This window comes from Mixophyes fleayi, chromosome 12 (assembly GCF_038048845.1).
Source record: "Mixophyes fleayi isolate aMixFle1 chromosome 12, aMixFle1.hap1, whole genome shotgun sequence".
Classification (NCBI taxonomy): Eukaryota; Metazoa; Chordata; class Amphibia; order Anura; family Limnodynastidae; genus Mixophyes; species Mixophyes fleayi.
In genome coordinates, this window is record NC_134413.1 from 56017836 (window position 1) to 56032666 (window position 14831).

At 40.8% G+C, this 14831-nt stretch overlaps 1 protein-coding gene across 4 annotated transcripts in view; it reads right to left on the bottom strand.

Moving 5' to 3' along the window:
- Nucleotides 1-14831, bottom strand: part of EXD1 (exonuclease 3'-5' domain containing 1) — a 208068-nt gene that overhangs the window by 111707 nt on the left and 81530 nt on the right. For all 4 annotated transcript variants that reach the window (XM_075193375.1, XM_075193372.1, XM_075193373.1 and 1 more), the window contains 4 exons: nucleotides 13386-13447; nucleotides 12240-12326; nucleotides 10479-10583; nucleotides 1675-1755 (listed from right to left, as the gene is read on the bottom strand). In XM_075193375.1, coding sequence (XP_075049476.1) covers nucleotides 1675-1755; nucleotides 10479-10583; nucleotides 12240-12326; nucleotides 13386-13447 — 335 coding nt within the window. The remainder of the gene's footprint in view (nucleotides 1-1674; nucleotides 1756-10478; nucleotides 10584-12239; nucleotides 12327-13385; nucleotides 13448-14831) is intronic.

Sequence of the window (14831 nt, forward strand, 5' to 3'; positions counted from 1 at the left end):
TCAGGATCAATTTCAAATATAAATGCAGGATCGCAGGAGATCCAAAATAGGTTGAACTAGATGGACTGGTGTCTTTTTTTCAACCTCATCAACTATGTTACTATGTTAATCAGGGCCTAAGAGTTCTAGTCACTGAAGCCAAGCATACTGCAGGGTGTAATAAAAAGTACTTTCATCAGATCACCTTCATTCACCATTCTCTTACAGAATAATAATGCTATGAGAAAAAATTGCAATAGCTGCATGAATTTTAGAGCCAGATATATCCTGCTGATTAAATGGATACATAGGAAATTAAACCTAGCCTGTCTATGATAAAGGGGAAATTTTTCTTCAACAATCCATTCATACATTTATGGAAAGTATGCTCTATGTATTTTTGCAGACATTTCTAAATAGATTTTAACTATTGGAACAATTTACAGATGCTTTTCTTGAGAGTATTTACAAAAATGTATAGTATCTATCATCTTCTGCATATATAGTATATTCCAAAGCCAATAAATGACATACATTTATTGATGTGTTTAGTTTAATTTTCTGTGGATGGTAGATAAAGAGTTAATCCTAGAAATATTTGTAACAAATGTATACAAAAAGAGGTAGATAGGTCAAGAAAATAATAAACAAAGTAGGGTATTATAATTAATATATAAATGATTAATCTATATGAGAGATATTGCATTCAACAATCACCTTCTATATTCTAGGAGAACAAGGAAATAGCTGAACTGGAAAGGGGGGAGGGAGGACTTACATACTCTTTCAACTGTGAAAAGTGTGCAAACAGATGTCCCCTCATACAGGTTTCAGCTGAACCACTTAACGTATATCCACTTGTCAGGATGGATAAAACAGTCTTGGCAGTGTCTTCAGCAAACAAATGAACCATTCACAGAAATAAACATAGTCCCATAGCCCTCAACATTGGCTATCACAGTTAGGTCCCTAACAAGTCACTGGCCACTTTTTGGCACCAGTCTATCACACACAGATCAAATCCAGTTTTTTAAGCTTCCTGTCAAGCCTTGCTCTGGCTGACTCCTTAATTGATTAGACCAGGTGCTCCACTTGGTCTCGTGTGTGTGTGTGTGTGTGTGTGTGTAGAATTAACCCTCTCTGCACCATTAGGCAGTGGTCCCAACTGCCACATACCTCTCTCCTTAGCTTCATCCAGCTACACAAAGCGCACTCACACATACACATATACACACATACTGATTAGGTTCACATTGTTAAACAATGTGAAGATGAATTAATGTTTTTATGCTGTCTATGTTTTTCCCCGAATACATGTATTGTATTAATAATATATCTCTGCATGTAGTGCTGCTAGGTAACATTTAGCTTGATTTGTACATCACCATGTGAGTTAGTTATTATGTGTCCGTGTGTAATTAGAACAGCTGATTAGTGGCGCCTTTGAACAGTATAAAAGGGTAACGGTAGTGTGTAACCATTACCCCTGAAGAAAGCAACTGGAACTGAAACAATCGTTGGGCAGGAAGTGTTTTGTAATGTATTTTTATATATTGTTTGTATTTTTCGATAAAATTTTTGCCTTTGAATATTCTTTTGCTGGTGCTGGTCTGTTCATACTATTTGAGCACCTGAGGATTATATATTTATTTCCTACTTTCACTCTTAGGTTATACTCCAAAATTGCAGGCATACCTGTGTATCAAAGACATTGCTAAGGATCACACCATATTGGTGGGACAAAAGATCTGCAAGCCAGCGACAGTCATGGACCACCTTAAAACGAAAACAAGATTAATTAGTTCTTGTTAATTGAAAGCAAACAAATATTTTGTAAACAATCAACAGAATTAATTCATAACTCATTTGCTAATATAACTCACAAACAGATGACATTTATCCCAAAACATGTATGATGATCTTTAATATGACCATAAACCTCCTGGCTTCTGTGTACATTAGTTTAAAACAAGCCTAATATTGTAAGCAGTTTCTATTCAAATGCTTTATGGGCTTGAGGTCTCCAGTCTCGAGGAACCCACACTAGATCAACCAATATTTCTGTGGATTTCCAATTATAGATTTCACTTCTGTAATCTCACCTGCGGAATGCTGATGGGAAGAGCTTTTGTTTTATATGTATTAAGTTTGTACAGAAAGGCTTCACTAAACTGGGCTAGAAGTCTATGGATTACAGGCAGCGAGGTCTCCAGGCTGGCAACAAATAATAAGACATCATCCGCGAACAAGCATAGCTTGTGGGCTTCTCCTTCCACACACTCCTGGCTAATTCTCACCCTAGCGGCCAGCGGTTCAATTGCCATGAGGTATATGAGAGGAAACAAGGGACAACCTTGTCGGGTGCCATTGGAGATTGGAAAATTGTTGGACAGAAATCCATAGCTAAATACCCACGCAGAGGGTTTAGCATAAAGCGCCAGGATAGCACTCAGAATCTCCCCAGCCAGCCCCATACGCTCCAGAACCCTTGTCATATATAAACTAGTGGAACCTGTCAAACGCTTTTTCAGTATCCAGTGAGAGCAGGAGCAGTGCATCTCCCGTTCTGTGGATCTGTTCTATGAGGTGAAAGATACGCCTTGAATTGTCAGGAGCTTGTCTGCCGGTGACAAACCCCACTTGGTCCAAGTGAATTAGCATAGGGATAACTGGGGAGAACCTGTTAGCGATGAGTTTCGCGAAATTTTAATGTCCGAATTTAATAGGGCGATAGGTCTATAATTTTTACAGTCTGTGGGGTCCTTTCCTGGCTTAGAGATAACTATAATATGAGATTCCAGCATTTCAACAGGGAATTTCCCTGCTGTTGGGCCCGCATATGGGCACCAGTTCCTCATGGAATGAGGTGCAGGCCATGAGAAACTTTTGCAATTTAGCCTTAACCAGAGAGATCTCCAAACCAATGGATCTACTGGGGTGTTGTTTGTGTTGTGTTTCTAGGTGTTTAAGTTTAGTTTCCAGCTCTGTCTGTTTATGTAGATTTGCTTTCCTCATCCTAGTTGCCACTTGAATAGCTGTCCCTCTCACTACAGCTTTGAGAGCACACCAATAAGTAAAAATCGAGGTCTTCTTGGGGTCATTCGTTTGTATATGTGATAAAAGAGCCTCTTTAATTTCTAACTTGGATTCCAGAGAAGAAAGTAAGTGGGCCGCCAGACGCCATGGATGCAGGGGAGGGTACGGTCCCGTGGGTTTCCAAGACCATACTACTGGTACATGATCTGACCAAGAAATAGGGAGAATCTGTACAATACATGTGTTCTGCAGTGACCTTTTATCTGATAGGATAAGATCAATACGGGAGTATGTGTTGTGCACTGAGGAGAAGTACCTGAAATCCTTTACATTTAGATTTGCTACCTCCAAACATCATATAGGCCGTGTTCTGCCAGAAGTCTCCGAAACATTAATGATGGGTTGCCCGGGGTTGGTGGATACAAGAGACTAGAAGGCGGCGATCTGTCAAGTCTAGGATCTATGACTAGGTTATAATCTCCCAATATTATCACACTTCCCCTATCTGTTAATACAAGCGTCGACTTCAGGAATACAAGATACACTCTTTTACATGAAATAAATGTATGCACTTCAGGGTGTCTCTGGGCAGAGTACTGACGCATTTCTGGCTTTAGGGAATCTGTGTATTCGATCAATAAGTAAGTCCTGAGTGGAGGCTGTTGGCAAGAGCTTCCAAAACAGATCTGTGGTGAAGGACAGAAGGTTGGCATTGGAAACTTGCTCTGGGATACCCCATATTTTAATACTGTTCCGACGGGATCTACCCTCCACAGCTGCCAATTTATCTCTCAAAATCGACACCTCAGCTTCGAGTTGTTCATGCATGGTTGTTAGCTCGTTATGGGAGGCCACCATCCCCTCCAAATTCGTCTCCAGATGGTCCGTCCTATTCCCAATCTCTAGCACTTCCGCTTGAAGTGTGTTGATAAAAGAATGCATTTCAGCAAGTATGTCTGTTTTTAGGGTAGAGAACAGATGCTGCATCATTTTATAGGTGGTCGGGGCATCTGGATCAAATGGAGCTGAGGAATCACCAGGTGGTAGGGAGACTGGTGAGGCAGATCTAGCTAGGGGCAATGAGTCGCCACGGTTATCAGTACCTTTAGAGGAGGGTGAGGAGGAATTCAACTTTTGAGGTTTAAAGAAGGATAATTGTTTAGCTGGTTTGGCCGGTTTGATCGTTTTAGGGGCCATGTTTACGTCTATGTTCCAACAGAGTGATTGCATCTCTCGATCAGCTTTGTTCGGATAGCCCAATACAGGAGAAGCCAAAGGAATTGTATTCAGCACATTGATAGCATGTAGCGTGGGTCAATTTCTCCTAAAGGAGGTGAAAAATATGCATCTGGGCGGCAGCTGTAGATACATTTTAGGTCGGATACATTATTGTACATCTTGGCTGGTCTGTAGCCTCAAGATAGGGCAGAGGCCTATGCGAATTCGTATTCTTCAAAGGATCCAAGTGGGCCCTGAGCTTGTACTTGACTGCCACTGGGAGGAGTGCAAAGAACCCTTTGCTCCAGAATAGCAAGCTTGACAGGGTACAGTGTTTTTTTTTTTATAAAGGTGTGGATGAGCCCTCTTGGAAAGCAGTCCCCTGATATTAGTGAGGTTGTCATGAGTAGTACCAGAAGGGGTGTTTTGAAAACTTTTGGAAAACACTTGGTGATAAGTGAGAGTCAATGCAAATGCAACTGGCAGTGTGTGATAACCACTACGTGGCAGTAAAGGCCTCCAAAGTCAGAGCCTGTGTGCAGTACAATCAGGGGCAGGCTGGGCTGGGGAGCATCTGTCCCCGGGCCGGTCCCATAGTGGGCTACCTTGGGCTGGGTCACCTGCATTTTTTTCCCTTTAATATAGGCTGCTGAACCGAGTCTTGCACCCCGGGCTAATATTTGCCAGCCCTCATCTGAGTACAATCCAAGACAGAGCCCTGAAATATAGGTAAAACTCTGACAGTACCTCGGTGAGATCCAGATGATTGGGTCAGGGGACCTTGTGAGGATCATAGAAGATAGGAGACAGCCTGAAGTGCTGACAGGTTCCTGATTTTATGTTGCAGGAGAGGTAAGTGCCGTGAGAGTTCTACGCTGCAGGTGCACTAGCGTGGGAAGCCAGCAGGCAAGCCCAGCAGCGATACAGAGTTGTGAAGTGCCGGCAGCCATCAGGACTGGCACGGCTACAATCCCCGGTGTTTTATGGATGCAGCAGTCATGCCAGAGGGACCCCAGCGGGAAACAAGTTGTGGGAGGCTGCGCTTGCCGGGTCCGCACTTCCGTTCCGGCATTCTCAAGCCTGGGTGGATTATTAGGCGGACATGTGTCTCCAGGTGTCGGCCAGGGCAAGGAGTCTAGTGCGGGTGGCCTCGGTGACAGCGGGCAATGCCTGCAGGGATTCTCACGTAGGCGGATGCATGGAGGTCTGTGCTGTGCCAAGGGCTTCATACCCAAGTGCCATTTGCGCAGCAGAGCCGCAGATCTCATAAGGTTCTGTGTCACACCAGGGTTCACAGGGGTCCAATTATGCCCAAATGTGGGGAGTGAGGGTGCTATGAGACCCAATGTTGGGGGATTCTGTGGGTATAGAATCAGGAGCACAGACGCAACCGATCCTAATGGTGGCCAAGCCACGCCCCCGCCTGCTCTTTATTTTCATGCAGCAGTGAAGCAGTTGATCTGCTGTATTAATGAACAGAGTTCTGGTGCTCTTGAAACAAGGATTGCTTTCGATACATAAAAATGATCCAGATCCTCATCCCAAGCACAGTATTTATGGGAATTTGTGACTTTTTAAAAGCCACCTCCTGAAACCTTAAACAAATCTAGGTAGACTAGAGAAATGGTCGAGAGTAGCAACTACAGTTTAATGAAAAAATATGCAAAATCCATTAAAATCCCAAAGGCTAATTATAGTATTAATGGCAGTATAATGGAAACTATTTAAGAGGAAAGGGATCTAGGAGTCACTATTTCAGGTAAAGGCAGGTAAGCAATGCAACAAAGCAATGAGAAAGGCAAGTCAGATGCTAGGTTGCATAGAGAGAGGAATCAGGAGCAGAAAGAAAGAAGTAATAATGCCACTGTATGGGTCATTGGTATGGCCTCATCTAGAATACTGTGTTCAGTTCTGGAGGGCATAGCTACAGAAGGCTATAAATACAAAATAGAGCAACTAAAATTATGCATATTCTACATCACAAAACTTACCTGGAAAGACTAAAAGATCTTAATATGTATAGCTTGGAGCAGAGAAAAAAAAAGGGGAAACATGATAGAAAGTTTCAAATATATCAAGGGTTTTAACATGGTACAGGAGGGAAACATTCAAAGGAAAATAAATAGTAGAACACGAGGACATGCACTGAAATTGGAGGGAAGTAGGTTAAGAGGAAATTTGAGGAAAAATTACTTCACAATAAGGGTAGTGGATAAGTGGAAGAGCCTCCTATCAGAGGTGGTAGAGGCTAATACAGTAGAGTAAATTAAACATGCTTTGGATAGACATAAGGATATCCTTATAAAGAATAAAGGATTTAAGGTTACCATTGGTTAAAAAATGGGCAGACTAGATGGGCCAAGCAGTTCTTATCTGCCATCATATGTTTCTAATTAACAAAAAAAGTGTTGTAATTAAAATCTTAAACCCCAACGAAATTAAAATTGGAGGTTGTGGTGGAGTGCTGAGGTGTTCTTGCATGGACATATATTTAGCATACACATTACCTTAATGATGCATCTGTGGCTGATCACCACAAAACCTGTTTATAGAGAATAATTCTCTATAAAATCTAGAGACCGTATACATAAAAAACTCACTACATCAACACTTACTCCCTCAACACTCCCAGTCTAGCAACAATAATCATTCAACAGTCAAGGTCACATAGATCAAGGGCTAGATTTACTAAGCTGAGGGTTTGAAAAAGTGGGGATGTTGCCTATAGCAACCAATCAGATTCTAGATTTCATTTATTTAGTGCTTTCTACAAAATGACAGCTAGACAGCCGGATTGCTTTCCAAACTGCTTGTTTCAAAGATGTATACATAAAGGTTTTTCTTCTTCTGTGACCATGCATCTTGCGCTGTCTCCTCTGGATGTGTGCTACTCTGCAACACTGGAACCTGTTGTATCATCCACCCAGATTCTGAAAGTGACATTCCTTTTCTCTTGAGTTTTGGGCTTCGTCACCACCTAAGAGATTCCCTGGTTTCTTGAAAGCTTGATGATAATGATCCAATGAAACCTGTCTGGGGCGTCATTCTTTCAAGAGCTCCAGCTGGAGATTTGGCATGTGCCAGCTTGCCCACCGAAACACCATTACTGAGGAAAACAATACCAACAGTTGAAGTGCTCTCATTGACGTTGACGATGAGTCTGTAATTAATATGTCAACCCCGATCTTGACACACCTTTCCTTTGACAGATATATCTTTCTCTGCATGATATCTATTTGGACCTCTGTTAGGCTGACCATTCTTGTAATAAACTTACAGAACAAGCACTAGAGGTCTTTGCCTATAGCAGCCGCCTTCCCGTAGAGCTTGATGTGCTCACAGGTACTCAGATGCCCCCAGGTCTTAACTCTATTGTTGTGCAAGTTTATTAACAAAAGCGCAGCAGCAAGGCCGGAGGAGAGAATCCAGATGGTAAGGCGTGGTCAGGAACAAGCCGAGGTCAGGGGTCCAAAGCAAACAGAGTAGTCAGAAACAGGCCAATGGGTCAGGGCTGGCAGCAAGCAGGGGTATCCAAATAACAAGCAGAAGTCAGGGCAATCAGAGTTCAAGCAGTTCCAAAACCAAGCCAAGGTCACAACAGGAAATCTATCAGGAGTCAAAAACACAGCACACAATAGGTCAGCTATCCACAGGGAATAAACGCTATAACCGGCAGGGAGGCTAAGCCCTTCCTGCCTTAAATACAAAATGCAGCCAATCAGAGAAAGGGGTAAGTATGACCTAATCAGCCCCAGGCAAAACTTAATAAATGTAATAATGCCTACTTAGCCCGCAGGCTTGGTGGTAATTAAAGCGCACGTGTCTGGCTGCCCTGTGTTGCCGGGACGCGGCGATCTGACATATTGGCGTCCGGCCGTTGCCCTAGCAACAGTTGGGCCGGAAACCGGAAGTGACGTCCCGGTCATCAAGGAGACGGCCGCGACTCCAGGGACTGGAGAATGTGAGTCGCGGTGGTGCCCGCAGCCGCGGCGGCTCGTAACAGTACTCTCCCCTTGAGGAGAGGTTAAGGAACCCCAACAACCTGGTTTCCTGGGAATTTGAAGAATCTCCTGATAAGATTGTCAGCATGTAGGCGCTTCCGTGGGACCCAGGATCGTTCTTTTAAACCACGATTTTTCCATTGAACTAAAAAATGGACTTAACCTTGGACTTTTTTTTTAAGAATCGAGAATTTTTTCGATCACAAATTCCTGACGTGCATCCAGATTACGTGACTGAGTTATTGGAGGCTGAAGACATCGAAACTGACTTGAGCAGAACACCGGTTTGAGAAGGGAGCAATGAAAAGTGTTTGGAATTCTCAGGGCGCGAGGAAGTTTTAACCTGAAGACCACAGAATTAACTTGTTTGATGATAATGAAGGGTCCAATGAATTTAGGTCCGAGTTTTTTGCAGGGTTGTCTGAGTTTGATGTTGCGAGTAGAGAGCCAGACCTTCTTACCTACTTTAAAACAACAAGTTGTACAGTGACGGTCAGCAAACATCTTCGACTGAAATGAGGCACGCCTCAAGGAAGACTAAACTTTTTTCCAAATAATCTCGACATTAGAGGCTGTGGAACGTATTTCCGGGAGACCAGAAAAGCTGAGCAAATACAAAGAAATGTACATAGGGTGAAACCCAAAATTGCAATAGAATGGAGAAGTACGAGTGGAAGAATGAAAGGAGTTATTGTATGCACATTTTGCCCATGGTAATAGAGAAGACCAATTGTTGTGGAATTCTGAGGTGTACAATCCCAAAAACTGTTCCAGGGACTGATTAACCCTCTCCGTCTGTCCATTAGATTGTGGGTGGTATGCGGATGAAAGGCTATGGTTAATCCTGAGGATGGTACAAAAAGATTTCCAAAACTGTGCAGCAAATTGAATGTTCGTGGGAGGGCCGTGGAGCCGAAAAATATGTTAAACAAAAAGTGCAGCTAGACTACGTGCACTGGGAAGTCTAGTTAAAGGTATAAAATGAGACATTTTACTAAATTGGTCGACAACCACCTATATAAAATCCATAGATAAGTGCGTCCAAGGTTTCAAAGGAATGGATAGCGGAACAAGCTGGCCTGAAGGGCAATTCCTGGGAATCTTGTAATTTGCACAGTTTTCACAAGAAAGAACGAAGTTCCTGACATCTGAGGACAACGTGGGCCACCACACGGAACGTGAAAGAATCTCCACTGTCTTGGAGATACCAGGATGCCCAGCGGTCTTGCTGTCGTGAGCTTCAGAGAACCGCCTCTCTTAAGTGGCCAGGAACAAACAAACGGTTCACCGGAGTTTCTGCGGGGGCTATCTTTTGAAACCTACGAAGAGTTACCCCCAAGTCCTGAGTTAATCCAGCATGAATAATAGAAGGAGGAATAATAGGCAGTGGTTCTGAGACAGAAACATGATGCGAAATGAAACTTCTTGATAATGCATCTGCCTTGATGTTTTTGGATCCGGGTCTGTAGGTAATAATGAATTGAAACGAGTAAAAAAGAGCGCCCAGCGGGCCTGTCTGGGATTCAACCTCTCGGCAAACTCGATGTACTGAAGGTTGTTGTGATCAGTTATAACGGAAATTACATGAATGGCTCCTTCCAGCCAATGACCCCATTCTTCAAAGGCCCATTTGATGGCCAAAGGTTTCCGATTACCTACATCATAATTGGCCTCAGCGACAGAAAATTTACGGGACAAATATGGGATGTAGACGGTGAGTATGAGGGTCTTTCTGGGAGAAGACATCGCTGGCTCCTAAATCAGAGGCATCAACCACTAATACTTTTTAAAATGTAGCCCCTCAAACACCATGCCCCCCTCTCACAGATTTAATATGGCGGAATGTCGTTCATTAGATGCAACATTAATATAAGGGCACCACTGTGCTATAATAAACATTATAGCATAGCAAAAACTGCCTTGATTAAGAGTCTTACAGTGTTTATAGTACAATTCCCATAGTAATGTTCAGATTTAGAAATTTGAAGCATGGCAGGCTTTTCAGTGAAAGTGTTTCTCCAACAGTGTGAATGGGAGTGGAGAAAATAATTTGAGATTTCAATGTTTTTATTTTGTATTTACTAATTATTTAAAAGGAAATTACACTAGTGTAACAAAACTGTTTTAAAGCAATATATGTCATTTTATTGTATTGGCACCTTGTTAATGTCAAAAGAAAAAGGGTAGTTTCTTTAAAAAACCAAACCAATGTGGCAGAAAAATAACAAATGCCTCTCTTATTACCTTTAGGATACCTTTATCTTCAAGAATCATTTGTAGCCCATTTTTGAAGACTCTTGGTCCCAAGATGAGGATGTCAAAAAGATAAACACAACTGTTGGTTGCGACCTGCCATGGAAGCAAATTCAAAATAATCAGTAAACAAATAAAATGGTTATTTTGCTCCTTACAGGAAAAAAAACAAACATTTTCGTGTCAAGGTTATTGGGGCGCTGAGCATAATTTTCCCTGCCACTAGAAGGATGAACATTAAGAGATGCAAATTGGTTCCTTGTTCACAACCATACTGCTTGGTACAAGCGAATTCAGTTTGTTCAAAAGCATTTATTCAATTGCAATTATAGGTCAAGTCCAAACTCGTCTACAAATAATCCACACTGCAGAACGGAAGGCTGGGGTTAAAAAAAATAATAATACAAAAAAAAAACAAAAAAAAAAAACACTCTACACGAATCACCAGAACAAGAAAATAATTTTATGATAAATTGCTTGCTTATTGTACATAGGCTAACTAAGTTCATACTCATGGTGCCCATAAATTGAACAATCATTGTTCAGTCTGGCCATACCAAAAGAATGGAGGACTGAGCAGCTGGATAATTTCCCACATCATTGGGTCCAAATAGTGCAATCGGGTGACTTCACATACAGGCCAATGTGGTCGACTTTGGCCTGTATTTGAGTTGCTTGGGGACCACATGTCCTGCGCTATCAGGCCAACTACCTAATATGAATTACAATATCGCAGGTTATCTAGTCACATTACGACCAGCACTATTCAGGGAATGGTTTTCCCTGATTTAATTTATTTTTTTGCTACTAATCTTTAGCAACCATTTGTTTCCCAGGAAAATAATAGAGGGTGGGAATTGGAAAGAGTGCATGAGCATGTGTGGTGGGCAATTGCTAATTCAGGGTATAGTAAAACAATGCCCCTGGCACCATAGACTATAAGAACATCACTGTATAGAGAAAAAGGATTTCTTTTTCAAAACTGTTCAGAAGAATATTCAACTCATTCTGGATTTGACTGCAGAATTTTGCAAATTTCTTAGGCGAAATTTTTATTCCACCTTAAGATTCATGCAACTCATTATACAAACAAAGATACGCTATTTTTGCATTCAACTTTTTTTAAAGCATAAATTACGCCCATTTTGCAACTAATGCTGCATCAGGCCACAGTGTGGAAAGCCATTCTGAGGACTAAAGACTTGACTTGAAGATTGTCCTGTAGGACCTTTACACCTTCTGATCAGCTAGTACAGTAAATCACCATTTTTAACTAAATTTATCAAGTTGAATTACCCATTGAATCCTGTGGCATTTCCTTTTATAACAAGTATATAAAAGGTATATAACAAGTTGTGAAACTGCCCTACCCAAAGCAGCTTTCCTACATATACCAGGAAGTTATTGGGCCTGATTCATTAAGAAAAGTAAGGCAAACAAATGAGTAAGTTTGCTCCTGGACAAACCATGTTACAATGCAAGGGGAGCAGATCAGTTTATTATTTTGCACATAAGTTAAATACTGCCCGTTTTTTCATGTAGCACACAGATACTTGATGGTTTTATGTTTACACTAAAATTCAAAATTGATCTAGGACATGCCCTACCCCAACCCCAGTCTGTCCAAAGTGTTTCAAAATACCTCTATGGAAGTTCATCCCTAGAGACCTATTAAAGTGCTCTTGGTTGACTTGCAGTGTGGTTGATTTCTGCAGCATATTATTGCTATAAATACAGGACAGTGTCTCTAACCTGTATCCAACACAGTTTTCCGTAGCGACTCAAGCTCTGTCCAACAGCAGTTAAACTCAAGACTTTCTGCCTCTGGAGATGTTGCATCTAACAAATAAAAATAAAACAAAAGCCAGCAATCAAAGTATGTAGCGTTATTAGTATCATATTAGTATAGGTTATTTATATAACACAAGATTGTGAAGCACTACAATGCATTATCCTATTATTAAGCAGAAGATCAGGTACATTGGAAAGAGTGGGTAGCTTATAACTCAAAGTATCTCTTGAAAATTGAATAGACAAAGAACTGGACAAAGCTGAAGCCTACCACTGGAATACAATGAAGAAACAGTACCAGGGGAAAACCCTAAATCTGCCATTTCATAAAGAAAATATCTCAGCAAAACACTACAATAAAAATGTGATGTCAGATTAATAGTTGGTATAGGGCATGTCCTAGATCAATTTTACATTTCAGTGTAAACATAAAGCTATCAAGTTAATGTAGCATTGGAGGGTGAGGTAAGTTTAAAATGTGATGTCAGATTAATAGTTGGTATAGGGCATGTCCTAGATCAATTTTAAATTTCAGCATAAACATAAAGCTATCAAGTTAATGTAGAATACGGAAGTAGATGGAGATCATGAGATGCGGGAGACATCGGGACTGTCTTTCTTGCATGTGATGATGCATACACACGTGCAAGTTGAAAGTTGAACAGAGGTCCTATTAAAAAAAAAAAAAAAGTAAGACCCTAAGACAGTCATCTCTGATCTGGAACAAAATTAAAGTCATTGGAAATGGATGTGAGCCCCAATGTATAGCAAGGAAGACCCTAAAAATGCACACTCTGGACCTTCTTACCTAATTACAATAATAATGCTCTTTAAAATTAAATTTCATTTCTGCACTGCAAACCAAGGTGCGTTGCTGTGCTTACTCCTTTCCTGTGCAAACTACTGCTTGCAAGCCAATGCCGACATCTTGCTACTAAAACCTATACGCCTAGGGAATGGTGAGCCCAAAGTGTTTTGTTGCCCCCACAGCGAAGCTGTTTTTGTGTTTACACTGTTTAAGGTAATCGCATAAAGAACTCAATATTATAAATTCTACTGATATCAATTACTTTAAAAAATCTTTTAAAATATTAAATCAGAACTTACTGAGAGACCAAACAGAGACTGAAACTGGTCTATCACACTATAATTTACATCTTCGTCATCAACTGCAACAATAAAATAATACACATTCTTTAACCAAAAGTCAAAACATGTTAGCAGAAAAGCATTGCAGAAAATGTATGGCCCATAAGTACTTTGACTGGCCAATTCATAAAATGTAACCATGCAACTTTTTAAAGAAACCTTAACGCTAGACCACTATTCCCACGTTTAATCATTTTTGCATGCCAATGGTAATCTTAGGTTACAAGAATATAAGATTATGGTCTTTTACTGAGAAATGGCTTACATAGGCAATTTCATGCACATGTAGACCACTTATGACATGACAATGTGCGCACAAGAATAAACGATCAATGATGACTAAAGAGAATGTGCCAACTTTACATATGAACCATGGGTACAGCATGCACTTTTTTCTTGTGACAATAGAAAGAGCATGGTATAGCTATCTATCAGTGGTGGGAGCGATATGTAATAAAAACTTTTTTCCACTCATCGTGGTAAATAGTGAATCCATTTTTAGGCATAATTTGTCAGTGATAATATTAGGGACTGTATGTGCCATGAGTTCAGGAAATCTAGTTAAATTAAAAATAAGAACAGGAACAAATAATTATTTGGCTGAAGCCTACACATAAGTCTTAAGAAACCAGTGAACAAACATTATAATGGGTTGGCTAAAAGGAGAAGCTGATTGACTGTATTTTAAGATTCCTGGGTGAATCATTCCTTCTTAAAAAAAAAAAAAAAAAAAAGGTATGTTTACCAGATGCCCCCATTCCTGGGTGACAAAACCAGATACTGAGCAGTAGATTCATCAAAAACTTTATTTTTATACTTGTGTTAAACCATTTTCTCTGACTTACAATTAAAAATGGTCCTGTGCAATATATGTCTGGGAATACATGGGAATGTGCCTATGCAATGTATGTAAAAGTGTAACAGCATAATATTTTTACATAACCTGATCTCTTGCAGTTTTTGGTTCCTGGGTATGATAATGGTACACTCTGTCTGTGTTATTAGTGGGTTTTATGCACCTAACTCATTTAACACATTTAAAACTTTTATTTTTATGTTGAAAAAAGTGCAAACATTGCTGTGCCCCATATTGGCTGCAGCTTAAAAAAGGATGAGGTGGACAAAATATTATTATTAATTTCTATTTGTAAGGCGCCACAAAGTGTCTGCAGTGCCGTACAGAACAAACAATAGGAAAATACAATGGTATGACATTACAGTACAATAAACGAGCAGCACAATAACTCAGGAAGCTCAGAGCACAGCTAAAGAAAGGGTGGGGAGAGGAAAGACAGGACAGAGGGAAAGTCAGCACAGCAGGAAACCTGGTGTGCCTAGGAGTGTGGGCGCAGCAACAGGTTAAGAGCTTTAGAAAAGGAGTAGTGAAAAGCAGAAGGAGTCGGT